General features: G+C 42.7%; 2 protein-coding genes across 7 annotated transcripts in view; both read left to right on the forward strand.

Moving 5' to 3' along the window:
• The window catches only part of RAD17 (RAD17 checkpoint clamp loader component), a 34,328-nt gene extending 31,907 nt beyond the window's left edge, over positions 1-2,421 (forward strand). For 4 of the 5 annotated variants that reach the window (XM_070476782.1, XM_070476783.1, XM_070476784.1 and 1 more), the window contains one exon: positions 1,649-2,421. In XM_070476782.1, coding sequence (XP_070332883.1) covers positions 1,649-1,913 — 265 coding nt within the window. In that variant the 3' untranslated portion in view covers positions 1,914-2,421. Of the gene's footprint in view, positions 1-1,625 lie in introns of all 5 variants that reach the window. The other variant, XM_070476786.1, reaches the window with a different exon arrangement.
• Positions 2,422-2,703: 282 nt separating this feature from the next.
• MARVELD2 (MARVEL domain containing 2) lies at positions 2,704-25,240 on the forward strand. Of its 2 annotated transcripts, XM_070476787.1 has the most exons (7): positions 2,704-2,802; positions 7,356-8,519; positions 9,648-9,683; positions 15,833-15,981; positions 19,453-19,624; positions 22,588-22,638; positions 23,229-25,240. In XM_070476787.1, exons 2-7 carry the CDS (start codon positions 7,371-7,373, stop codon positions 23,349-23,351), a joined length of 1,680 nt encoding a protein of 559 aa, XP_070332888.1. In that variant the 5' UTR covers positions 2,704-2,802; positions 7,356-7,370; the 3' UTR covers positions 23,352-25,240. The 2 variants fall into 2 exon arrangements, with proteins under 2 accessions (XP_070332888.1, XP_020771141.1); XM_020915482.2 differs by lacking the exon at positions 2,704-2,802 and having other exon boundaries at positions 5,447-8,519.
• Positions 25,241-26,945: the final 1,705 nt, after the last annotated feature.

Genomic DNA, 26,945 nt, shown 5'->3' on the forward strand with positions numbered 1-26,945 from the left:
CCACTCCAGTGTTCTTGCCTGGAGAATCCCAGGGACAGGGGAGCCTGGTGGGCTGCCGTCTATGGGGTCGCACAGAGTTGGACACGACTGAAGTGACTTGGCAGCAACAGCAGCAGCATATATTTGGAGTGTATGATGGTCAGGAACTTTTTATTTCTTTATCACTGAAAATTCAGAAAGTGAAAAAATACATAAATATAGGGATAAATCTCCATCTATACCGTTCATTCTATTGCAAAATAGCTTCTAGGCTAACATCAGTGATTAACACAGTGCTTGTAGTTCATTTCTACTTGGGTTATGTGTAAGATCAAATTATGCATTCAGGCATTCTAAAAAAGGTTTAAAAAGTACTTGCATCCTGGTTTTAAGGATAAAGGTAAATGACAGAAATGGCACCTATTACCCCTTCCTCTAGTTCTCCTATTCCTGGTCCCAAATGGAAAACTTGCTTGTCTGGGATTTTTTTCCCTCTACCTTCATAGATTCAATAAAGGCCTTTGTTTAATGGTTTCTTCTGTACAGTGACTTAGCTATGGGAAGCGCATCTTTCCTTTTACAGAAAGATAATGATGGATGGATTTTAGAGCATCATCCCAGTGGATGATCAGGGCTCAGACCTTTTAAACTTCCCTTTTTTCCTCACTTCTCAATCAAAGAAGGACCAACTATTCTCACTGGCTCCTTTCCCTCCAAGATTATGACACCAAAATCAAAGGAAGACCCTTGTCTTCTGTTGTCTTTTTCCTTCTAAGATGTAATTAAAAGAACGAGAGTCACTCTTTTATTATTGGTTCAAGTACTTGATCTGAACTGGGAGGCAGAATTTGTCGGTGCTACTTAACTGGTACTGCTGTCTTTCACTTACAGTGACCATATTTAATATTATCTTTGGTTTATATTGATAATGTTGAATATTCTGATACTTAAACTTGATATTTAATATTTCTATTTAATAGCTGCACAGTTTCCTTTAATTGAACCTACACCTTGTTTTGTATTAATACATTTAGCTTGTTTCCAGCTTTTATTGTTACAACCTTCCTTGAAGCTAAATCATCATGCATATCAAATACTATTTATGTAGGATGAATTCTGTGACGTAAAATTGCTGGATCAATGGATATACACCTTTGCTCTATGTTGCCAGATTGCTTCCAAGAATATTTTGCCAATCTTAATGCCCACTTACAGTGTTTCAGCATGTTCTTTTCTCCTAACGCTTTCCACCACTGGGTTTTATTATCTTAAAAGGTCTTTTCCAGTTTGAAAGATGACAATGTTAATTTCCATTTTAAAATTACAGATTAGGTTGAGCAATTTATTTAGTAACCATTCTTCTCTATAAGCTCTCTGTTCATGTTTTATATCTGTTTTTTTATTTATTTCATTTAATTTTTTCTTTTCATAAGAACTGTTTACTAAAGATATTAATTAACTTGTGTTATAAGTTGTAATGATTTATTGTTTGTCATTTACCTTCTCGTTTTGTTTATATTGTTAAATAAACTGGAGCACCTGGTTAAAAAGCACAGGAAGGTAAATGAGAGACTACGGGAGATGGCTTTATAATCTTCAAACTCTTGATGTAATTTAAAGGAATCCTCTCCTTTGATGATTATTAGTGCCTGTGTTATGAACCTGGCAGGTTGAAAATGGAAGCCCTGACTGACAGGGAGAATGGAATGATAGAGGCGGACAGCGGAGATGAAGCCCAGCTTACTGGAGGGCAGTCTGCAGAGGAAGCACTGGGTGAACCCACTCAAAGCGCTGAACCTGAGACCTGGTCTCTTCCTTTGAGTCAGAATAGTGGGAATGAACTGCCGGCCAGCCAGCCTCAGCCCTTTTCAGCCCAGGGAGACGAGGAAGAAGACGACATGATAATAGAAGACTATGAGAGCGATGGGACATAGAAAGCAGCCTGCCCATGAGATTGTTAACTGACAGAGTCATACTCATGTTATTCAGTGGTACTTGAACGGTGATAATAGACTTCAGGTGAATTAGTTAATTCTTCTAGTATTTCAGCACAGAGAACTGACCTCTGTTATATTGAAGTAAATAGAAGCTGAAACCTTGAAATAATCTGTTTCTTCCTCTAGTATTTATTTAGTCTTGTGAGTGGTGTTGGGAGAGGAGGTCAGTATGTATGAAATGCGTTTGAACGTTATGCCAAATACCAGAAAATGTGAAGGAATAATTCAGAACACAGAAACTCTATGGGCTGTAAATAAGAATTATAAAACAGCTTAGGATGCAATTACGAGTGTAAATAAACTTTGTGCCTTATTCACAGTTTCTCTCTGGTCTGTAGCTTCTCAGATACAATTTTTATATGTTGTACAGTGGAATATTTTAGATAACTTTCTGGAAACTATTTACATAATTTATATAAAAATTAAAATACTGAATTTTATTGTTTCTTCTGTATTTCAATGTTTCCTAACATGCACTGTCTGCCACGTATCATTGGGCATAGGACACAAGTCTCCTTCATCCAGTGCCAAACTTTTTCAAAAACAGGGAAGGAAGGGAATGGCAACCTTGCGAAGAAAACTCTCCAGAGGGTTTAACCTCACCCTTAAAGACCTTTCCAGAGCTCTCCCAGCGGAGCCTGATCCGAAGCTATTGCTATAAGGTGTGGTTGGTGGGTGGTGGGGAAACCGACCCGCCCAGGCCCCAGGCGGGAGTCCGGGCCTGACAAAGCCGGGCGGAGCGAAGCTCGGCCCGGCCCCGCCCCAGGAGCGGACCTGGGTTTCAGAGCCGCGGGCGGCGAGGGCGCTTTGGCAGGTGGCCGCTCAGGTGAGCTGGGCCCGAGGGGTGGGGCCCACGTGACCGGGACGCTGGCGGGGAGGGGCCGGCGGACCTCAGGCAGGTGCGCGGTGGGGGGCAGGCCCCTCGGAGCGTCCTGGGCGCTCCCGCTGGCTGCGCGGCCCGCCACTACCTTCGGCCGAGGCCGGCCGCCGGCGCGGTAAGAGGTGCGGGCCCCGGGGAGAGCTGGGGCCTGGGAAGCGGGAGGGCCCCTCGGCCTGCCAGATTTCCTGCGGCGGACGCAGGTGCCGGGCGAGACGCGCCCCACCCCCGGCCGGGAAGCCGCGGTGCTTCCGGGCGCAGGGCTATCCCGACCTGGGCCGGTCCGGCCCAACTTAGTTCCGGCCGCTTTGGGGCGGAATCTTGACAGACCGAGAGTGCATTTTCACTCCGGCGCGGAGACGCGTGCCTGGGGGTGCAGAGCTGGAGACCGACCGAGATAGGTGGGGCGGGGGGCGGAGCGACGAGCCGCGGCCTGGGCAGAGACCCCGACAGGGATGCTTGCTGTTCCCGGGCACCCGCTCGAGGCTCGGGTTCAAAGCGCAGTTCCCTTTCCACTGGAAACCAGTAGTGTGTAAAATCTGCCCGTGTATGGGGCCCAGCGTAACTTTAAAAGCCAGCTAAGTGGTGATTCTGTGGTGTAAAGGTGACCAACTGAATTCCTGTAACACTTTCCTGGGGAGGACCGTTTCTTCTAATCACCGCTACGGAGTGTACTGACCGAAAGAAATCAGGGCCCGAATGAAGTCGGGACCCAGGGGCTTGGACAAAACAAAGCCTCCGCGTGCTGATTGTAACTGGACGCTCTATGAGACCCTGAAAGATGCTAGGGGTATCCAGATGTTGAAATGTAAAAATACAACTGACTGGACCTTTCTAAAATCACATAATTTGCTATTACACATTTCTTCAAATTTGGAATTTTGACTTTTTAAGGTGATCTAAGGCTTCCCTTGTAGCTCAGGCAGTAAAGAATATGCCTGCAATGCAGGAGACCAAGGATTCCTGGGTCGGGAAGATCCTCTGGAGAAGGAAATGGCAGCCCACTCCAGTATTCTTGCCTGGAAACTCCCAGGAACAGAGGAGCCTGGTGGGCTACAGTTCATGGGGTCACAGGAGCCGGACACGACTTAGTGACTAAACCAAACCACCACCAAGGTGATCTAATTCAAATAAGCTACTTTTCACAAGTCTTTCTGTCGTTCAGTCGCTAAGTCGCACTGCACTCTTTGCAACCCCATGTATGTAGCCCTGACTGTCCTTAACTCTCTCCCTTAGTTTGCTGAAACTCATGTCCATTGAGTCGTTGATGCCGACAGAAGTGAGCATAAATTAGATCCATTATAGTGAAGTACATTTTTGCCAAACTGGTATCCCTTAAATGCCTGTATATCAAAGATATTGAAGGATATGTAAAGCTTGTTAAAGTTATTTGTTGTGCTTTGGCCTCTACTTTTTTTAAGAAACTGTATTTCAAGAATTATACTAGTACTATGCATCCTTAGAATTTAAGTACTTTTAGACTACAGATAAAGAGATAAAAGACCAAAAAATACTGCTAATTGCTGTCATTTATATAAACTGTTTTCTATACTAAATTTTTTCTCCGACTTTTCATTGGGCACCATGTTGAGACTCACAGTTAATTCTTTAAAATTGGAGTGTCCCATTCAGGCATCTTCTAAACACAAGAATTTAGACCTCTCCAGCTCCACTCAATACCCAGGTGATTGTATTTAGTCTGTGGTAGTATATACACTTCTGTGGGCAGCCTACCTACTTGTTAGCTTTGCCTGAGCTTTTAACAGGTATCTTAGACTCTCTTTAGGTTGCTCCTCCAAGGACTAAGCTGGAGCTGTGTAGAAATGTTGTAGATAAAATGATCTGATGTCTGGGATTTGCTTTAATCTATTGACAAAAGGGTTAGACAAAAGGAATAAGGGGGACGGTATAGATGAAACTATTGATAAGTTGATAATTATTGAATGTTGCTAATTTGGCACATAAGGGCTCCTAATACTATTCTTTCCACTTTTTATTGTGTTTGGAAGTTTCTTTATTAAAAATTTTAATTCCCTGTACAGACAGTTTGATCTCTTCTTGCCATCTTTGTTGCTACCACCATGGCCCATTGGAGTACAGTTACCCCTGAACAGCACGGCTTTGAACTCTGAGGGTCCATTGAATAAATATATATACAGTACTGAGTGGTTTGCAGTTGGTTGAATCCATGGATTTGGAATCACAACTACACCTTACCAACTCCTGTGTTGGTCAAGGATCAACTGTATTTCAGTGACCTCCTAGCCAATCTCCCTCTTTTCACTCTTTTCTCCTGGAATGTACTATTAACACAGCATCCAGAGTGGTCCTGTTTAAAAAAATAATAATAACATCATGTCAGACCTCTACTGAAAATTTTCCAGTGGCTTCCCATCTCACTCCCAACAGAAACCTAAATCCTTTCTAGTGATTTTTAAGTCCTAAGGATTCAGACGGCCTCAATTCTAGTATATACCCGCTCATGCTGATGCTGCCTCCATGCCTCAACAATGCTAGGCACTCCCACTTTAAGGCTTTTACGCTAGCTGTTCCAGCTGCCCAAAACACTTCCCTGATAGCTGCCTGGCGTCTCCTTCGTTTCTATATTCAGGGGTCTTGTTCTCTCTGAGGAATTCCCTGGCCACTCTGTTTAAAATTATAGCATCCTATCCACACTGCACTTCTTACCCTCTTTCCTAACTTTGTTCGTTGGCATCTATTTCACTTGCCTTATCTATCATCTGTCATCCCTGCTCCCCACCCCCATAATTTAAGCTGCATGAAGGCAAGGATTTCCAACTTTTTTCACTGATACATCTTCAGCAAACCTGGTGCATGACCAGTACTTGGTAAATAATTGTTTGAGTGATAGATGTCTGTTTGACAAAGTAAAAACAAAGCCTTAGGAATTTCTAAATTGTTCAACATTGTAAAGGTGGGATTACCAGCTTTAATTCTGAGACCTTTACAGTGCCAAGTACAATACCATGTGCCCAATGAGTCTTTAGTAAATACTCATGAGCAGTTTGAGGGAGAGGAGCGTTGTACCTTAAACGTAGTAGTTATAATAGCAAATAGTTTCCTTTTTGCATATGTGTCCAGGTCATTGATTTCTTGAAGGAAATCATCAAGTGTGATAAAAAGTATATTTTCTATTTTTCAGATGTATTAAATACTCCCTAAAATAGCTTTTTGGGCTTCCCTTGTGGCTCAGCTGGCAAATAATCCGCCTGCAATGTGGGAGACCTGGGTTTGATCCCTGGGTTGGGAAGATGCCCTGGAGAAGGGAAAGGCTACCTACTCTAGTTTCTGGCCTGGAGAATTGCATGGACTGTATAGTCCATGGGGTCACAAAGAGCTGGACACCACCTTCTAAAAAGATTTTTTATTTATTTATGGCTACATTGGATCTTTGTTGCTACACACATGCTTTCTCTAGTTGCAGTAAACAGGGGCTACTCTCTGGTTAACGGTGTGTGACTTCTTGTTGCAGAGCACAGGTTCTAGGCACTTGGGCTCAGTAGTTGTGGCTCACAGGCTTAAAGCGTTGGGCTCAGTAGTTGCGGCTCACAGGCTTAAAGCATTGGGCTCAGTAGTTGCGGCTCACAGGCTTAAAGCGTTGGGCTCAGTAGTTGCGGCTCACAGGCTTAAAGCGTTGGGCTCAGTAGTTGCGGCTCACAGGCTTAAAGCGTTGGGCTCAGTAGTTGTGGTCACAGGCTTAGTAGCCCCAAGGCAGATGGAATCTTCACAGACCAGGGATTGAACTCACCGTCCCCTTCACTGGCATGCAAATTCTTAATCATTGGACCATCAGGCAAGTCTTCTGAGATACTTTATGAGTCTTTCCATGGCTGCAGCAAATCACCTTTAAATAATTGCTCTGCAAAGAGTGATGCCCATAGCCATTGCTATGGCTCTAAGAGGTGAATTTTCTAGTATCAAGCATTATCCCATTAGAGTGGAAGAAGCGACTCCCAAAACATGACTTGCCAAGTTAGGAAGAAAAGGGGCTCTCCACTCCGTGTGTTTACCAGACTGCTTCTTGTGGGCTGTTCCAAAACAGACTCGAGCTAATGAAAGTGAAGAGTATTTGCTGACCCATCAAATTTTGGTATGCTCAAACTCTTAAATATGTTTATTTAGATATTTGAGGAAAGGACTCTACCTGGAATGTGTTAGCACCCTGCATTAAAATTTAGTCTTATTTTTGGTTTTTTACATTTTGTTGTTTATAGGGCTCATAGGTAAATTTGACTTATAAATATTGTAATCCAGAACTAAGGTTTAAGATTTTAAATGCCCTTAAAATCTCATAGAATGATTCTGTATCCCTGGCTAACGTAATTGTTACACATAGTTGCATTGTCATTTTCTATATCATAATGATTAGATATGATCATATTGGTTTCCTGGATATGATCATTTGCTACTAAGTGAATAAAACCAACATCATTGAAGGGATGATAACTAAGCATAAGTGATAACTTTAATCCTGACCCCAGGTGTGAACATCACAAATGTCGTCCAGTGATAGAAGATCCAGGAATCGGGACAGACATTATGATGAGGTCCCAAGGGACTCAGACTATCCAGATGGCACTGTAAGAACCTTCCAGACTCTTCGAGACAGTGAGCTAGCCGTGAGCGCTGATCCATTGCCACCACCCCCTCTCCCATTACAGCCACCCTTTGGCCCAGAATTCTACTCAAGTGACACAGAGGAACCAGCAATAGCGCCAGATCTCAAGCCTGTAAGACGCTTTGTCCCTGAGTCCTGGAAGAACTTCTTCAGAGGGAAGAAAAAGGACCCAGAGTGGGATAAGCCGGTGTCAGACATCAGATACATCTCCGATGGAGTGGAGTGTTCACCTCCAGCCTCGCCCACAAGATCAAACCATCGTTCACCCCCCAACTCCTGCAAAGATCCTCACGGCGGGTCCGAAGGCAGCTGGCGTTCCCAGAAAGAGACTGAGGCCATGTTTCCTCACGATCCCTATGGATCCCTAGGCCGACACACACACACAGCTCGAACCTACAGCGAGAAGGTAGAGGAGTATCACCTTAGGTATTCCTACATGAAGTCGTGGGCAGGCCTGCTTCGGATCCTGGGGGTGGCCGAGCTGCTGCTGGGGGCCGGCGTTTTCGCTTGTGTCACGGCGTACATTCACAAGGACAGCGAATGGTATAACATGTTTGGATATTCACAGCCCTACGGCGTAGGAGGCGTGGGTGGTCTGGGCAGTACCTATGGGGGCTATTACTACAGTGGCCCCAAAACTGCTTTTGTCCTTGTGGTTGCTGGCTTGGCCTGGGTGACCACCATCATCATCCTGGTGCTTGGCATGTCCATGTATTATCGGACCATTCTTTTGGACTCAAATTGGTGGCCCCTCACTGAATTTGGAATCAATGTCTCCTTGTTTATTTTGTACATGGCCGCAGCCATAGTCTATGTGAACGATACCAACCGAGGGGGACTCTGCTACTATCCGCTATTTAACACGCCAGTGAACGCAGGATTCTGCCGGGTGGAAGGAGGACAGATAGCAGCCATGATCTTCCTCTTTGTCACCATGATCGTCTATCTCATTGGTGCTTTGGTTTGCCTAAAGTTGTGGAGGCACGAGGCGGCCCGGAGACACAGGGAATACATGGAGCAACAGGAGGTAAGGGATTTCACCATCTCTGTTCTTTCTTTCTGCTATTAACTCCTTCCTTAAATACCTATAGTTCTCAAAACAAAGCTGTCATTGTTGTTTTTAATGGTCTGAAGTTCCAAAGGCTTCACTCAGTATCTGACATGCTCTGAACAGATAACCCACTCTGGCATGTCACTGTTGTGTAACGTTGCAAGCAGACCCCAGATGTGTAATGTAATACATAGTTCGTTGGTTGCACTATTGTCTGTCCAATACGTAAGAGAAGACATAGCTTCTGAATTTCTATAAAGAAGAATAATAACATATTCAGTAAAGTAAATGTCCCATCATTAAGTTTAAGAACAATCTTGATTCCTTAGTATGGTAAGACTTAATAAAAAGCATAATTGTTCAGTTACAAGAGGAAAGTACTCGTTTAAATCTGTAATGAAATCTGAAACCCACTTTTCTTGGAGTTTACAAATTTATCTCAGCATTGTAAGCATATTTTTAAGTTTTACATCTGTGTATGCAAAGTACAGAATTTTAAATTCTAATCAGTGTGAAATCAGATAGTGAAACACATCCTTATAATTTTATGTAATTTAATAATGAGTTCTTAATATCACTTCAAATTCTACATTATTATGGCTGTTATTCATATAATTCTTTTATTTCTTTTCCTTTTCTTAACAGAAGCTTGTTTTTATAAGACTTTGCGTAAGGGTTGATTAAACTTGAATCACTTCTGATGCCTGTTTGTGTTTCTGTAACTTCCTAAATGTTAAGACATACTGGCGTGTAGCTTTTTTCTTTTAATTATAAAATTAATAATGTAACCACCCCAAACTCTTTAATTGTGTGAGGTAGTGGGAATCAAGAATAAATAAAATCTCTAGGTAGTTCAAGGCAACTCCATAATCATCGCCACCATCTCCTTATTGCCAGCTCTGCTTTCTAATCCTGATTGACAGGGAGTCGCAGTTATTCCTCCTCCACTGGTCCATCAAAACGTGGCCAAAGGAGTCGGGAATCCATCTGTAGAGAATCAGTATCTATAAAATTGAAATTGGGCTATAAATGCAAAGGGACAAAACTACTTGTTCAGCAGCTTCACATACCCCTTAAAAGTCATTTTAACTCTTTCTGTTCCAGATAAGTGAGCCATCACTGCCATCGAAAAGGAAAATGGTAAGAACAAAGTCCACCCCATATTTTATCTCTAGATTTGTCAATTTTCTCTCTTGTCTATTTGTAGATCATCTGCGTGTAAAAGTATATCTATTGCATTAAGTTCATAATAGGACTTTTTAGCTTTTTTCTAATACTGAGGGTTAAATCAGACAAGGCTATTTGCAGTATCTTTTAATTTTGTTAGATGAAAGCTTCTGCAAGTGAACATAGTTGGTTCTTATTACATATTTAATTTTTTTTTTTTAATGAAGGCGACTCCCCAATTTTCTTCAGTGTCTTCAGCTCTTCCCCATTCTTTCCTATTCTTGTCATGTTGCTTTCAGATGCCAAATTTTGTCATGTTGGGAAAGAAGTCCCTATTCCACAATTTACTAACTGTGACAGTAGACAAGACACTTACCTTCCCAGGCCTCAGTTTCTTCATCTGTAAAATTGAGATAATAATAATATCTACCTCACAAGTTTGCTTGAGAGGATTAACTGAGATGCTGTTATAATTATTTGTATATATAGAATAATTTAATATATTTTAATCATAATTTTACCTCATTGAAAAGTTCTTTTTTCAAGATATTGGGCATTCTCTTTTCCTTTTTTGAGGGGGTGGGGGCCACATGGGCTGCGGGATTTTAGTTCCTGGACCAGAAATTGAACCCATGCCCCCTATAGTGGAGGCGTGGAGTCTTAATCATTAGACCACTAGGAAAGTCCCTGGGCATTATTTCTAAGCAAGAAGTTAAGAATCCAACCTTCAGATTTGTTTGTTTCTTTAAAAAGGAAGTATATTCCCTTGATTCAAAGTTCAAAAGGATCTCTCACAAAGTCTTCTCCCATCCCTGTATGGTGGCTTCCCAGTTCTTCCGTGGAGGCAACCAGTGTTACCAGTATCCTGTGTCTCCTTTCAGCAGTGTGTTAGACAGATAGGCATCTATTCGCTCTACTCCTTCTTTTACACAGACGGTAGCATACCATACCTACTGTTATATCCCTTATTTTTTTCACTTTAACAATGTATTTCTAAGATTTTTCCTTATTAGTACATAGAAAACTTCTGCATTCTTGGTTTATAACTACAGAGTATTGCATTTTATGGTTAGACTGTAATTCGTTTAGTCATAAAGTAACATGTAAGTTGTTTCCAACCTCTCACTATTAAAAATAGTGCTACAGTGAATAACCTTATACATACCACTACATACATATACATACTTCCTTTCATATATGTACAAGTACACTGAAATTCTGAGAAGTGAGTTTCTGGATCAAAAGGCATGTACATTTTTGTTTTGACTGCCAGATTGCCCAACAGAAGATCTACCAATTTCTATCCCCAACAGCACCACAGGCTTCCTCACACCCTCACCACACAGTGTTAGGAAATTTGTTAACATCTGTCAACCTGGTAGGTGGAAAACGTCACTAATGTAGTTGCAATTTGCATTTCTCTTATCAGGAGTGATGTTGAGCCTTTTTCATATGTTATGTTTGCATTTTCTTACCTATTAACTGTCTGTTCATATCTTGTCCAGTTTTTTTTTTAATCAGGTTGCTAATTTCTTTAAGTTCTTTTTTGTTAAGTGCATTCATTTTGAAAATACCTTTGATGAGGTTCTTTTTCACTTCTCAATTATGTTATACAAATATACTATTTAAAGACATTTTGTTCATGCTGAATTAAGGACTTTATTAAGTGGATGAGCAACAGCCTGTCTCAGCAATTATGATTAAAACATTGGTGTCATCATTAATTCATTCATTGAACAAACACGTGACACGTTGTGGGCCAGCAATATGGATACAACAAGGGACATTATCTCCATTTCCCAGGGGCTTACAAATCTAGCTAAAAACACAGACAAGAGATTAATAGAGTGAGTGTGTGAGTGTGAGAGCAAGCAAGCAAGAAGTACAAAACTAAATAACTCACTTAACAGATTTGTGTTTCTATATCATCTCCTGGGAAATCAAGTTATGAATGATAATATCTTAAATTCAACATTATTCATTGATCAAAGCAACTTTGAGGATCTGTAATTAGCCCATGGTTTTTAAAGGATCAGTTGCATTAAATTATTGACACGTATATGAAGTCATCTGAATTACAACTGAGCCTTGCTGTGGTTTTCTTGGATATCCATAATCTTTAGAAATCAAGGGATATCTGACCAGTCCTGACTGACCACGCTATTAATAGCTGATCCATAGAATATTGAAGAGTTTCTCTTTCACAGGACAGTGTGGACCTAACGTTACAAACCTCTACAGTTTAAACACTGTTCATAGAATAAAAAAAAAAAAAAACAACACTGTTCATAGAATCAGAGCAAGACTGCTTTGTGTGTGTGTGTGTGTGTGTGTGTGTGGCATTTAGATTGTTTTTTAATTGTACTTTGTTTTAACTTCCTGATTCCCTTGTGTTTTAGTTCATTTTAAATGTTAATTTATTTATTCAACATTAATTGCGTCAGGATGTACATTTCAGTTAGACTTGTGACTAACTCAGTGACTAACAATCAGAGTAAGCTAAATGGATCATCAGTTTTCTACAGAAAGAAGTTCTAAGTCTTTAAGTGTTGAGCAAATTTCTAAACTAGAAAAGTCAAAATCTAACCTGGAGAAGTTCCCTGGTGGTCCAGTGGCTAAGACTCCGTATTCCCAATGCAGGGGGTCTGGGTTCAATCCCTGGTCAGGGAACTAGATCCCACATGCTGCAATTAAGATCTGATACAGCCAAATAAATAAATAAATACTTTAAAAAAATCTAATCTGGGCGTAAAAAGTAATAATGTGGGTTTGGGATTGGGATCTGTGCATCATAACATCAAATACACTTACAGGGAGGGACAGTCAGAAATTGAACAAAAGCACCTTGAAACACGTCTGACTCTCCCCATTTCTAACTTGACAATGTATTCATCCAGGCCATTTTTTTTTTTTAATTTTTATTAGTTGGAGGCTAATTACTTTACATCATTACAGTAGTTTTTGTTATACATTGAAATGAATTAGCCATGGATTTACATGTATTCCCCATCCCAATGCCCCCTCCCACCTCCCTCTCCACCCCATCCCTCTGGGTCTTCCCAGTGCACCAGGCCCGAGCACTTGTCTCATGTACCCAACCTGGGCTGGTGATCTGTTTCACCCTAGATAATATACATGTTTCAATGCTGTTCTCTTGAAACATCCCACCCTCGCCTTCTCCCAGAGTCCACAAGTCTGTTCTATACATCTGAGTCTCTTTTTCTGTTCTGCATATAGGGCCATCGTTACCATCTTTCTAAAGTCCATATATATGTGTTAGTATACTGTAATGGTGTTTATCTTTCTGGCTTACTTCGCTCTGTATAATGGGCTCCAGTTTCATCCATCTCATTAGAACTGATTCAAATGAATTCTTTTTAATGGCTGAGTAATATTCCATGGTGTATATGTACCACAGCTTCCTCATCCATTCGCATCCAGGCCATTTTTTATTTGAAAAACTTAGTAATTATATCCATAACATTACGTACCCCATGGCTTAATTGCTTTCTCTTGCCTCACAGCAAAGCTTTTCTGTGACAAGACTAATTTTTGCTAGATGCAGAGAAAGGTCGTGAAATCTGGGGCCATGTGTTTGTAATCTGGAGTACTGTTTGAGAGTGGTGTATCCCAGGGCTGGAGTCCAACTAACTTCCTTCCTGTGAAAGCCTGAAGAGGTTCTCATTTTTGTGCCATGTCTAGTTCTAGATTTTTTTCCCCAGGAGATTTTCTGAACTGATGATCAGTGTGGTTCACCCAAAAAGAGTGAAAGAGAATGTTAAGAGCATAAAAACAGGGGGAAAAAACGTAAAGCAGATGAGAAGTCTGTGTGGAAATATTCTGAGTTCTTAGAACTCCTTTTTATATGAAAAGGTGACTCTTGGAGTTAGGGACGGGCAAGTAAGGAAAATGAATAGCTTCAGCTTGAAAAAACTTGGTGACTGCAGCCATGAAATTAAAAGACGCTTGCTCCTTGGAAAAAAAAAGCTACAACCAACCTAGATAGCATATTAAAAAGCAGAGATGTTACTTTGCCAACAAAGGTCTGTCTAGTCAAAGCTATGGTTTTTCCAGGAGTCATGTATGGATGTGAGAGTTGAACTATAAAGGAAGCTGAGCACCGAAGAATTGATGTTTTTGAACTGTGGTGTTGGAGAAGATTCTTGAGAGTCCGTTGGGCTGCAAGGAGATCCAACTAGTCAGTCCTAAAGGAAATCAGTCCTGAATGTTCATTGGAAGGACTGATGCTGAAACTGAAACTCCAATACTTTGGCCACCTGATGCCAAGAACCGATTCATTGGAAAAGACCCTGATGCTAGGAAAGATTGAAGGTGGGAGGAGAAGGGGATGACAGAGAATGAGATGGTTGGATGGTATCACTGACTCGATGGGCATGAGTTTGAACAAGCTCTGGGAGTTGGTGATGGACAGGGAAGCCTGGCGTGCTACAGTCCATGGGGTCGCAAAGAGTTGGACACGACTGAGCGACTGAACTGACTGAGGGGGGACCCTCACATGGACTCTCCTGCCCAACATGACTGCCTGGGTAGAATTTGTGATTTTGATCATGCAATCTGATCCTGCCTCAGGGCTGCTGACTAAGGGGGTCAGTGTGCTCCCTGGACGCTTCTCAGGCAGCTGTTGGGGAAAACAGGTTGTTAAATATTTAGAAGCTAAAAAGGGATGCCGTGAAATGGAAATTCACTTACTTAAGCCAAAAAATTTCCCCTGATTTTAATACCATGTTGGATTTTCAAGATTAAGCATTAAAGAATTCAATAGGATGAAGAAGTGGCCTTCTGACCAGCGAGGAACAAAGCGGAATAGATGCTAACCTCAGAAGATGTTTCCTGAAATAGTCTTGTTTGATCTCATTTCCTCTGGGTTTTCTGCTCTCCACTCGAGTTCCTGCTGTTTGGGGCCAGTGGTTGGGCATCGTTTCTGCAGAGAAGCCCTTTTTCCCCTTCTGCCCAGCTTGGGTGCAGGCTTCCCATCTCGGTAGCCCTCCCCCAGGGAGAGTCAGCAGCCTCCACGTCTAATCTGGGCTTATCCATGGGCTGCACTATTTGGTGAGTTAACAGTTGGAGGTTTCTAGCGTGAGTTAATGTTAAATGAGACCTCAAAGGCAGCCTCGGAGAGAGAAATCAGGAAACAAAGGATTTTCAAAGCTGCCTGACCAGGTAAAGAGCAAGGTTTTAAATTCCCATTTCATGTTTTGTTTTCAGTGGACTAGGGTCCCTCCCCAGCCACTCTCAGTTCATGGAGTTTTATTCAGCAAGCACGGGCCGAACACCCAAGGGAGGCGTGGGGGGAGCTTGCTCTGTGTCGTGGAAAGCAGCGTGCCTTGCCCACCTCCGCGCACCACAGCCTCATTTCTAGTGTGCTCCTTGGGCTTCCCTGGGGGCTCAATGATTAAAGAATACGCCCACAGTGGGAGAGCTGGGTTCGATCCCTGGATTGGGAAGGTCCCCTGGAGTAGGAAATTGCAGCCCACTCCAGTGCTACTGCCTGGAGTATCCCCATGGGCAGAGGAGCCTGGTGGACTACAGCCCGTGGGGTCGCAAAGAATTGGGCACAGCTGAGCAACTAAGCATTGCCCAGCAGCCAGAGCTTCAGGGAACTTTAGGGTTGAGTGTATACATTTAAGTAAACTGATTTCCTCCTGTTATTCACTTAAAGAACCAAAAAGTCAAAAAGTGCTGTTTCTGAGGGTTTTTTCCCCTTGGCTGTGCCATGCAACTCACAGGACCCGGGCTCTCAGCAGTGAGAGCAGTCTTAACTAGAAAGGGCAGGGTTTTCATCATCACTTTTCATTTCATAGCTGTGAGACCTTGAATTCACTGAATCTCTCTGTACCTTACTCCTTTATTTATAATGTGGAAACCCCTCTCCCAGAATCCACCAGCCCCTCCAGCTTGCTTGGTATTCTTGGGCACTGCCCAGTGGGGCCCCCAAGCACTCTACTCCTTTTTCTTTTTTTAATGAGACTAGATTTTTTTAAAATTACTATTTATTTATTTTTGACTGTGCTGGGTCTTTATTCTTCTAAGAATAAAGTTGAGATTTTTTTGTTTTGTTTTTTGCTTTTGTTTATAAATAAATCCTCTTTTTCTAACTGTAGTGTGATATGGCCACCAGTTGTGAGAGACAGAGAGACCAAGAAGTTAATTTTAAAGAACTAAGAGCAACAAAGATGAAACCTGAACTTCTGAGTGGACACATTCCCCCGGGCCACATCCCCAAACCGATCGTGATGCCAGACTACGTGGCGTGAGTATCTACTTTTCTTCAAGGTAGAGATAGCGAGGTTCCATTTGGGATTTCATTTTTCTGTTCATCTCCAAGTTAATACTCTGCTTAAAGTCAATTCTATTTGAACAGTTGTTTGTTTCCTGAGAGGTGGTATATTGAATTGAAGGTAAAGTATGGTCACTGAGGAATAAGGTAATAAGCTGATTTCCTGTTCCTCTTGTTTTAATGGAAAAGTTATCACTTTGATTTTATTTTCTTCCAATTTTGAGATATAAGTGACCTACAGCACTGTTTATGTTTAGCGTGTACAGTGTAATGAAATCACGAACTTACATGCATCATAAAATGATCGTCACAGTAGGTTTAGTGAACATCCATCATCTCATATAGATACAAAATTAAAGAAATGGAAAAAATTTTTTCCTTGTGATGAGAACTGTTAGGATTTACTCTTTTAATAATTGTCATATATAACATACAGCAATGCTAATTGTGTTTATCATGTTGTACATTGCATCTGTAATACTTATTTATCTCATGGCTGAAAGTTTGTAGGTTTTGATGACCTTCATCCAGTTTTATTTCCCTAAACTTCCTCCTCCCCTACCCCCGCCTCTGGTAACCACAAATCTGATCTCTTTTTCTGTGAGTTTGTTTTTGAAGCATAATTGACCTACAGCAGTATGTTAGTTCCTGGTACCCAACATAATGGTACAATATTTCTATACTTTTCAAAATCATCCCCAGGATAAGTCTGTTTTCATCTGTCACCATACAAAGATACTACATAGTTATTGACTATATTCCCTGCACTGGACATGTCATACCTGTGACTCATTTATTTTGCAGCTGAAAGTTTCACCTGTTAGTCTCCTTTACCGATTTCTTTGTTTCCCCCCACCTCTCTCCTCTCTGGCAACCACTACTTATAGGTGACTCAGATGGTTTTATGGCTTTTGTCTTTTAACCTTCCTACTAGCTTTATACAGGGCTGATTTACTACCTTTATTGTATATTTGCCTTTGCCAATAAGATTTTTCTTTTTTTAATTTTCAGGTTTCTAGTTGTGGCCTTTTCTACTTAAAGAAGTTCCTTTAACATTTATTATAAAGCTAGTTTAATGGTACTAAATCTTATCTTCTGCTTGTCTGTAAAATTTTTTGTTTGTTTTTGTCTGTAAAATTTTTGATCTCTCCATCATATCTGAATGAAAGCCTTACCAGGCAGAATATTTCTTGGTTGTAGATGTTTCCCTATCATCAGTTCAGTTGCTCAGTCGTGTCCGACTCTTTGCCCTGTCATCACTTTGAATATATTCTGTCACTCCCTCCTGGCCTGCAGAGTTTCTTCTGAAATGTCATGTGATTGCCTTATGCCAGTGATAAATTGTTGCTTCCCTCTGTTGCCCAGGCTGGGGAAGTTTTTAGCTATTATGTCTCTAAATATTTTCTCTGCCCTTTCTCTGTCTGTTCTCCCGGGACCCCTATAATGTGAATGTTAGTATTCATGATGTTGCCCCAGAGGTCTCCTAAACCATTCTCACATTTTTTTGTTAAATCTTTTTTCTGCTCAAGTGAGTGGTTTCCATTGCTCTGTCTTCCAGTTTGCTGATCTTTTGCTGTGTGTCATCTTATCTACTATTGATTCCTTTTCGGTAAAGAGTTTTCATTCCAGTTATTGTATTCTTCAGCTGCGCTTGGTGTCCTTTTTATTTTTTCACTCTTTGTGTAAAAGTTCTAACTTCTCACCCTGTCCATCCACTCTTCTCCTGAGGTCTTTGAACATCTTTATGAGTGTAATCAGGTAATTTGCTTATTTCCACTTTACTTGGTTTTCTGGAGTTTTATCTTGTTTCTTCATTTGGAACATAAGTTCCTGTAGCTTAATTTTGCCTAGTTTGCTGTTTCTGTTTCCGTGTATCTGGCTGCTTGGTTTTGTTTCTTGACCATGAAGTGGTGGCTCTTTGTATAAGATGTCCTCTGTGTCCCCGCAGCGCACTCCCCTCCACTCACCAGAGCTGCCTTCTCTCACGGTCGCCTCTGCAGGCTGCATGGGGCCTGCTCTTACGGCAGGCTGACTGCCGAGGGTGGTCTGACAGGCGTGGCTGCTCCTAGTCCTGTTGCCAGGCCCGGCCTTGTGTGGAGGTTGCTGGCCCCTGGTGGGTGGGGCTGGGTCATAAGGTTGATGCCCGTGAAGTCCTGGGGGGTCCTGGGGCTAGTGTTGGTCCACAGATGGGCAGAGCTGGTTTCAGGGCTGGTGGTGGCAGCCTTGGGGAGCCCAGATCTAGGGTCAGCCTGCTTGAGTGAGGCCAGCTCCTGACATGGATGGCTGTGGGGTCCAGGGTGTCTCAAAGCTGGTGTCTGGCCCCAGGGAAGCTGGCTTAGGGGCCCAAAGTGTCTCGGAGCTGAGGTTGGTCTTCTGGTGCTGGTGGGTATGCCAGGGTCTGGCAGGGGAAAGGTTGGGGAGGGGGGAGGTTAGTCCCGTGACTTCAGCCTGCCGATGGGAAAGCTGGGGCTCAAGGGACCCCAAGGGTAGTGCCAGTCAGCTGGTGGGGTGGCGCCAGGTCCCAGAGTCCTGGAGTTGGTGTGCGCCCGCTAGTAGGTGGGGCCGGGTGCTGGGGCTGGTGCTGGCCCACAGGTAGGCAGAGCTGGGTCCTAGGGTCTCTGGCTGCAGGGTCCAAGGGTCCTAGAGCTGGTGTTGGTCTTCTGGTGGACGGGCCCACCTGGCCCCCTAGTGAGTGGCACTGTGACCCCACCTGGCTAGCTGCTGGGCCTGAGGCATCCCAGTACAGGTGCTCACAGGCTGGTGGCAGGGCCTGGTCCCTGTGCCAGTGAGCCAGAGGGAGGGTTACAGAATGGCGCTCCAGGGCACCAGTGTCCGCGTGGTAGAACGAGCGCCACAGAATAGCTGCTGTCAGTGACCGTGTCCTCAGGCTGAGTTCCAGTTGCCTCTTGCCTGTCTGGGAGGCTCTCCAGGATCCGCGGTGGGTCTGACCCAGTCGTCTTTCAACTTACTGCTTCCGCTCTGGATCCCGGAGTGTGTGAGATTTTGTGTGCATCTTTTAAGGGTAGAGTCTAGTTGCCACAGCCCTCAGAATCTCCTGAGGTAAGGCTCACTGACCTTCAACACCAAATATTCTGAGGCCTTGTGTTCCCAGTACAGAGGAGCCCAGGGTGGGGCTCAGACCCCTCACTCCTTGAGCAGATCTTCTGCAATTGTAGTTAATCCTCCCATTTGTGGGTTGCCCATCCAGGGGTATGGGTCTTGACTTTACTGTTCTGCCCTCCCACCCATCTTGTTGTGGTTGCTTCTTTAGTGAGCATCTTTAGTTGTACAAGGTATCTTCTGCTAGTCTTCTGGTCTTTCTCATCAATAGCTGCTCTCTAAATAGCTGTGATTTTGCTGTGGCCATGGAAGGAGGTGAGCTCAGGCTCTTCCTGCCCCACCATCTTGGCCACACTTCAACTTTGGGGTATTTTTTTTCCTCAGGAAATACCCTATGATTCAGACAGGTGATGAGCGAGAACGCTATAAAGCTGTGTTCCAGGACCAGTTTGCAGAGTACAAAGAACTCTCCGCAGAAGTTCAGGCCGTCCTGAGGAAGTTTGACGAGCTGGATGCCGTGATGAGCAGACTGCCACATCGTTCAGAAAACCAGCAGGTGAGGGCCTGCACTGCTGGGGAGGAGTTCCGACGGAGGAAGGATGAGTTCTGACTTTGTCCGAAATGTAGAAAAGGCATAACCACATGCATCTGCTGTCTGGGGAAGTCATTTGAGATCTTCAGGGTGACAATTCGAAGTATATCCTTTAATGTCTTTTGCTTTCCATTATTAAACAGTATTTAATTTTCCTATTTAAGTAAAATATGAATTTGCCTAAGGTACATACTGAGTCAATTAGGGTGCCAGAGGAGACAGACAGCACACTCAAACCAAGATGGTTTGAGGAGGGTTTATTCACAAATGGTGGATGGAGTGTAGGGGAGCCGCCAGGGGCCTTGATTCTCCAGGGGAAGTCACAGCTGAGCAGTTAGCACCCCAGGCCCAGAGAGCGCAGCGGGTAAGGGTGGAGCGTGGATCTGAGGCTGCACATGTGAGCTGCAGGGCTCGTGCCTCAGCCCGATGACCGTGGTTATGGCAGAAAGGAAAACGAGGGTGGAGACGGCAGTCATAGGAGACCCATACTTTAATGTTTTGTCTTTTTCACATTCTAATATCTGGGAAATTAGGATGCCCTCATAATCAATGGCATTTTTTTTAACCTGACATTCATTTCTTTCATTGAAATATAATTCACATAACATAAATTCGTTGCTTTTAAGTGTCGATTCAGTGGCTTCGTTTTTTTTGTTTGTTTGTTTTTGTGGGGTTTTTTGGCTATGCCATGCAGCCTGCAAGATCCCAGTTTTCCTGATCAGGGATTGAACCCACTCCCTCAGCAGTGAAAGCTCAGAGTCCTAACCACTGGACTGTCAGGAAACTCCCTGGTTGGCTTTAATATATTCACAAAGTTGTATAACCATTACCACTCTAATTCCAGAACATAGTTATCACCCCCCCAAGAAAAAAATAACCCATACCTCTTAGTACTCATTCCCCGTTTCTCCTCTCTCCAACCACTGACAACTGCTGATGCTCTCTGTCTGTATGAATTTGCTTATTTTGAAGACTTCAGTGCGGTAATATGTGTGTGCATGCTCTGGCACTCAGTCGTGTCCAGCTCTTTGCAACCCCATGGACTGTAGCCCACCAGGCTTCTCTGTCCACAGAATTTTTCAGGCAAGTTTGCTGCAGTGGGTTGCCATTTCCTCCTCCAGGGGCTCTTCCCAACCCAGGGATCAAATGCACATCTGCATCAGCAGATCCTTGACCACTGCGGCACCTGGGAACTGGGCTCTAATACCTGGCTGCTTTTGTGTAGCCTCATGTTTTCAAGGTCCATCAATGTTGGGTCAGAAATCAATATCTCATTATTTTTGTGGTGGAATAATAATACTCCTTTGTATGAATATACCGCATTTTCTTTATCCATTTATCAGACAGTGGACAGTGGATTGTTTCCATGTTTTGGCTGTTATAAATAATGCGGCTCTGCACATTTGTGTGTAAAGGAGCACATACATGTAAAGGAACGCTTATCCTTTATAGAAAGAGTGTACTAATCTAATCTACCACTTGTGTCACTGAAATTTTTAAAACTCATACAGCATTTTTTAATGAATGTCAAATGTATGTATATAGAGTATATATCCATATTATATGGGGCTTCCCTGGTGCCGCTAGTGGTAAACAACCTGCCTGCCAAAGGAGGAGACATGAGAGTCACAGCTTCAACCCCTGGGTCGGGAAGATCCCCTGGAGGAGGACGTGGCGACCCACTCCAGTGTTCTTGCCTAGAGAATCCCATGGACAGAAGAGCCTGGAGAACTACAGTCCATAGGTTTGCAAAGAGTTGGACACAACTGTAGCAGCTTAGCACACACATTCATATTTTATATGTAGATACGCGTATTCTTCTCCTGTGACCTCTGTTAGTTGGGCATCTTTGTTTTGACCAGACTTTAACACATGCATTTAAATGAGTTATAATTATGAGCTCTCCAAGCCAAATGTGTAGAGTAGTGACATTTTCCCAGTCTTGGAGTGATGGAAAGGTGTTGCCTAAGAGACACCTGTACCGGGAACCAGGAGGAATCCAGCACGTCCAGGATCAGTTAGTACCATTTGGTGAACAGTCAAGGTCCACAGTTCCAAGAAGGGTGACCAAGTTTAGATGAGGAAGGGAGGAGCAGGTGCCAAGCATCTAGATCAGTGCAGGTTGGGAATAGCAGTCTGGTTGACAGACAGATGTCAGGAAACCCGACCATCTTGTGTGGTCTTGAAGCCCAGGCCCAATGGTCTCGGGTTTGTAGGCTTTGTATGAGTGAACAGGGCTCAGGCATGTGGGTCTGCAGTTGGTGGGGTGGGAGGGTCCTGATTACAGCAGGCAGAGAGACTGAGTGCTCCAATGATAATCCCACAGAGTATCGACAGTAGTCATTTCCTCTGGTCTGGCAAGTAAGTAGCCAAACGACAGGGCCGCACTTAGTCTCCCTGTCTCCTCCAGGCTTTATCCAAAGTGGAGATATTAGTTGTATCACAAAAGTGAACTTCTGGGCCACAGGCTGAACTTTGCATGGGCAGGAGTCTGCCAGCCAGGCCTATTCATCTCCCAGCGTGTACTCAGTACCCAGAGTACTATTGAGACATTGTTTTTTTTTTTTCCTCTTGCCCTGCTGGATCTTGGTTGTTGCCTGCGGGCTTTCTCTAGTTCGGGGAGCGGGGGGCTTACTCTCTAGTTGCGATGCCCAGGCTTCTCATTTCAGTGGCTTCTCTTGTTGCAGAGCACGGGCTCTAGGGCACCTGGGCTTCCATAGTTACAGCACTCAGGCTCAGGAGTTGTGGCACACGGGCTTAACTGCTCTTTGCGGCATGTGGGATCTTCCCAGACCAGGGATCGAACCCATGTCCCCCTGCATTGGTAGGCAGATTCTTAATCAATGGACCACCAGGGAAGTCCTCTTGAGATACGATCTGAGTAACTGCAAGTATTTTCATTCACATGTACAATATATTATTTTTAGGAACACGAGAGAATTTCAAGAATCCACCAAGAGTTTAAGAAAAAAAAGAATGTGAGTAAAACCATTTCCTTCTTATGGTGTATCCTTATCCAGGTGCAGTGGTGATGACTGACAGTCTTCAGATTGTTGTAGCTGATGTAGTTCTTGTTTTGCATTTCTTAAGATGCTCCTTGTTAGGAACATGGGTGACTGCTGGGCGCCCTTGTTCTCTGTCCTCAGCACCTTCTGCTGTGTCCTGCTTTAGGAAGCCAGGGAAATGAGCCCCCGTACAGGGCTCTTCACCCACATTTCATTCACAAAGATTTAAGTTCTTTTACAGGCTTCTAATTCCATCCCTAACTTAATTGCACAAATCAGTAGAGGCTGAGGAGTGCTTTTATTAATCCATGGTTTACTCTTTAATGTATTCTAAACTACTCAAGGGCACGTCAGCTCTCTACTTCTGACTCAATTTTGCCGTGAACCAAAAGCTGTTCTAAAAAATAAAATCTACTGAAGTACATGTAGAGAACTTCTATTATTCTAGTTGGGCAGATTTTGAAATCTGCCATGAAAGGCCATTTTCTGGGTAATAATGTGTGTTTCTATGGTTTTCACTGAGGAAGCCAGTGGCTGACCTAACAGCTATGTTTCTTTTCCAGGATCCTACATTTCTAGAAAAAAAAGAACGCTGTGATTATCTGAAGAATAAACTTTCTCACATAAAGCAAAGGATTCAAGAATATGATAAAGTAATGAATTGGGATGTACAGGATTATTCTTAAAACTTCTTTGAAACCAACTTTTTTATATCATGCTTAATATTTATTTACTATCTTTTTTTATGCTGGTGTCTGTGATAGAGAAGCAAGTGCCTTATGAATAGGCTTCTGGTTGGTTTAGCTGGTATGTCACATTAAGACAGTTTGTGATTGCATTTCAGACATTTCAAAACAATTTCAAGGATCTTTACTGAGAGTGGAAGAAGTTCCCCTTGTGGTGTGATGATCGAGTGAAGTTATCAGTCCTGGTGCTGCTCTTTCCTTTTTAACTTAGGCCGGTTCCCGGGACTTTTTAGGACAAATGTCTCATACTAGCCAAAGATGTCAGTTCTTCTCTTGAAAGGGGTTTGAATCCAAGATCACCATTTTCAAGCCTTGTGACCGTACCCAAGTTGCTTAATCTGTCTGTGTGCGTTTCCTCGTCTGTACAATGGGGCAAATTATAGTACCTACCTCACAGGGTTGTTATGAGGATTAAATGAGTTAATGTTTGTAAGCACTTAGGGCACACTGTTAGCGCTGCACTAGTGTTTGTGAAATACAGACCTGTTTGTGGAGTGAATAATCTACTAGAATAAGTCTCAAAGAAAGGACTTTAATGAGCAAGTCCAGCCAGCCAACCCAAGGCCGTGGCCTGTAACTCTTACACATGTTGCCTTAAATAGATGCTTCCCTGTGGCCCTGTGCCCACTGGGGTCCGATGCAACCTTCTTACCTTTCTTTAACCAACATCACTGTGTACACACCTTCGTGTTCCCACAGCCCAGCCATTCCTCTAAACCTCAAATAGAAAGACTGAGCGTTTACTGTTTATTTTTCTATCCTGTTTAGACGTCCATCCTAAGGCCCCGTGATGTTACATCTTACTTAGAATCTCCCTTCACTTTATTGGAATGCTTATCCCAAGAATTAGCTTGACTTTAAGGCTTTATTCATGAGAAATGTTTTATTTTTGTTAATGTGAACAAGAGACTGCCTTAAAAATGTTTTTTAAAAAATCATTGTTATTGGATCCTATTCAGCAGCATCTATCTTGTAGATTATTTCCCAGGTGCAAAAGTACAAGTGAAATTGTTAGTCACTCAGTCGTGTCCAGCTCTTTGTGACCCCATGGACTGTAGTCTCCCAGTCTCCTCTGTCCATGGGATTCTGCAGGCAGGAACACTGGAGTGGGTTGCCATTCCCTTCTCCTGGTGAGAAGGAAGTAAAGAAGTAGTAGGAAGTAAGTAAGAAGCAGTAAGGCATAAAACCAGTGCTTTGGAAAGATAAAATTAAGGAGCAGCAAAAATGTTTAGAAAAAAGGAGACCAGGCGGGAGAATGCAGCAAATCAGAAATACAATGTTGGCTTCATATAGCTGCCATTCAAATAATTAACACTCGAGGAATTTTCTAAGGTGGTAAAACCAAAGAAAAACATGTGGGAAAGCAAAGGTTTACAAAGTGTTGGTTCCCAAATAAGTTTTCTAGTTCTTCTTTGTCAGTGAGATCTTGTTTAGTGTATATTGTTAATATTTTCAGTCCTCAGTGCTCAGACAATGCTTAGGGTGCTATGAGTCTTAAGAAGTGATACTGAGGGAAGTGTGAGGCCCCCTTGGAAACCCTCCTCATGAACTGGAACAGCTTTACTTTCTGTTTTATATACTGGGGTCCCATGTTAATATTTCACTTAAGAAAAACACTGATGCTTAAAAAAAAAAGATGAAATAATACCATTTTGATAAACTATAAAGAGTTAGATTAATACTGAAATGAAGTGTCAAGGAAATTTAACTTTGTGAAACTATATTTTACTATAATTGTAAATGTTAATCTTTGAAAACCCATGTTATAATGTTGATTTTTGCAGTTTTTATGTAAATACGTAGGTTTATTAAAATTTCAGTTACCTGTTGTTTTGTGTGTGCCCTTTGTTGTTTACTTTGCTAGCATTCCTGAGTTGACTGGGCATGTTCTTGAAAATATTTTCCATTATCAGAATCTAAACTGGAAAGTCATTGAAAGCTTGTAGGTCACAGTGCTCAGGTGACCATTTACTCCTCCCCCACTATGTGCAGGAATTCAAAGCCAAGGCCGCTGTTGGTTTCCTCAGGCCGCCTGCTTTAACTGAGTACCACAGGCTTAAAACAGCAGAAGTGTGTCTCACGGTTCTGCAGGCTAGAAGTTGCAATCGAGGTGTCAGCATGGCTGAGCTCCCCTGAAGCCCGTAGGGGACTCCTTCCCGCTTCTGATGCTTTTGGCTGGCTGGCCTTGACCCTCCTTGACTTGTGTAGATATCCCCTCAACCCTCTGTCCTCACGCGGCCTCCTCCCTGAGCCTGTCTTCACACGGCCGTCGTATCCGATCGGGGACCCACACTCTCTAGTGTCACTTCGTCTTAACTACTTATACCTGCAGAGACCCTGTGTGCAAATACTGTCACGTTCTGAGGTCCCAGAGATTAGGACATCAACCTATCCTTTTTGGAGGGGACACAGTTCAACACATAACAGCCACCTTGAGCAAGTTATGAGGTTCAGAAAAGAGAGTTCCCGTACATTTTTTATTTTAGATGACTGTTGACATGTATTCTATTTTGAAACAGTATGAGAACATATCAGTATATCTAAAATTTGAAAGGAGAAAAGTATACATCCTTCACTCATTCATTTGCCAGTTATATGCCAGGTGCCTTCATTGGCCAGATGTTCTGGTACTGAAGATTTGGTAGTCAGTAAAGCAGGCAGAGACCCTGTCTTAACAGGAGATACGAATGAGAAGACAAAGGGTTGGTGATAAAGTATGCATTTTTCTTATGTGCATTTCTAGAAATGGTCTGCATAGCCTGATACTGAGATGCTCCAATGTTTAAAAGATAGACAATATAGGGAAAAAATATAGTTTTTTCTGACGAATGTATTTTAAAATTAAAAAATTTTAAAGGAAAAAAAAAGCTAATAGATACAAAAGCTTAGAAAATGGAAGTCCTGCCATGCTGATAATATATACTGTTCGGAATATATTCTTCTAGTCTTTTTATAACACAGGTAATCATTTTAAGTGGTCTCCTTTAATACCATAAGTCTGTGGGTTTTTTTGTTTTCTTTTTTTTTCTCATTTATTTGTATTAGTTGGAGGCTAATTACTTTACAATATTGCAATGGGATTTGCCATACATTGACATGAATCAGCCATGGATTTACATGTGTTCCCCATCCTGAACCCCCCTCCTGCCTCCCTCCCCATCCCATCCCTCTGGGTCTTCCCAGTGCACCAGCCCCGAGCACTTGTCTCATGCATCCAACCTGGGCTGGTGGTCTGTTTCACCCTTGATAGTATACTTGTTTCAATGCTGTTCTCTCAGAACATCCCACCCTCGCCTTCTCCCACAGAGTCCAAAAGTGTGTTCTGTACATCTGTGTCTCTTTTTCTGTTTTGCATATTGGGTTATCGTTACCATCTTTTAAAATTCCATATATATGTGTTAGTATACTGTATTGGTCTTTATCTTTCTGGCTTACTTCACTCTGTATAATGGGCTCCAGTTTCATCCATCTCATTAGAACTGATTCAAATGAATTATTTTTAATGGCTGAGTAATATTCCATGGTGTATATGTA

The sequence above is a fragment of the Odocoileus virginianus genome, chromosome 14 (assembly GCF_023699985.2).
Source record: "Odocoileus virginianus isolate 20LAN1187 ecotype Illinois chromosome 14, Ovbor_1.2, whole genome shotgun sequence".
In the NCBI taxonomy this organism is placed as follows: domain Eukaryota; kingdom Metazoa; phylum Chordata; class Mammalia; order Artiodactyla; family Cervidae; genus Odocoileus; species Odocoileus virginianus.

What these genes read in the sequence shown, in the direction of transcription:
- MARVELD2 (XM_070476787.1), top strand. Translation starts at nt 7,371, where the DNA reads ATGTCGTCCAGTGATAGAAGATCCAGGAATCGGGACAGACATTATGAT. An exon ending in AATACATGGAGCAACAGGAG is followed by an intron (nt 8,520 to 9,647) that starts GTAAGGGATTTC and finishes TTTCTGTTCCAG; the next exon opens with ATAAGTGAGCCATCACTGCC. An exon ending in ATCGTTCAGAAAACCAGCAG is followed by an intron (nt 19,625 to 22,587) that starts GTGAGGGCCTGC and finishes TATTATTTTTAG; the next exon opens with GAACACGAGAGAATTTCAAG.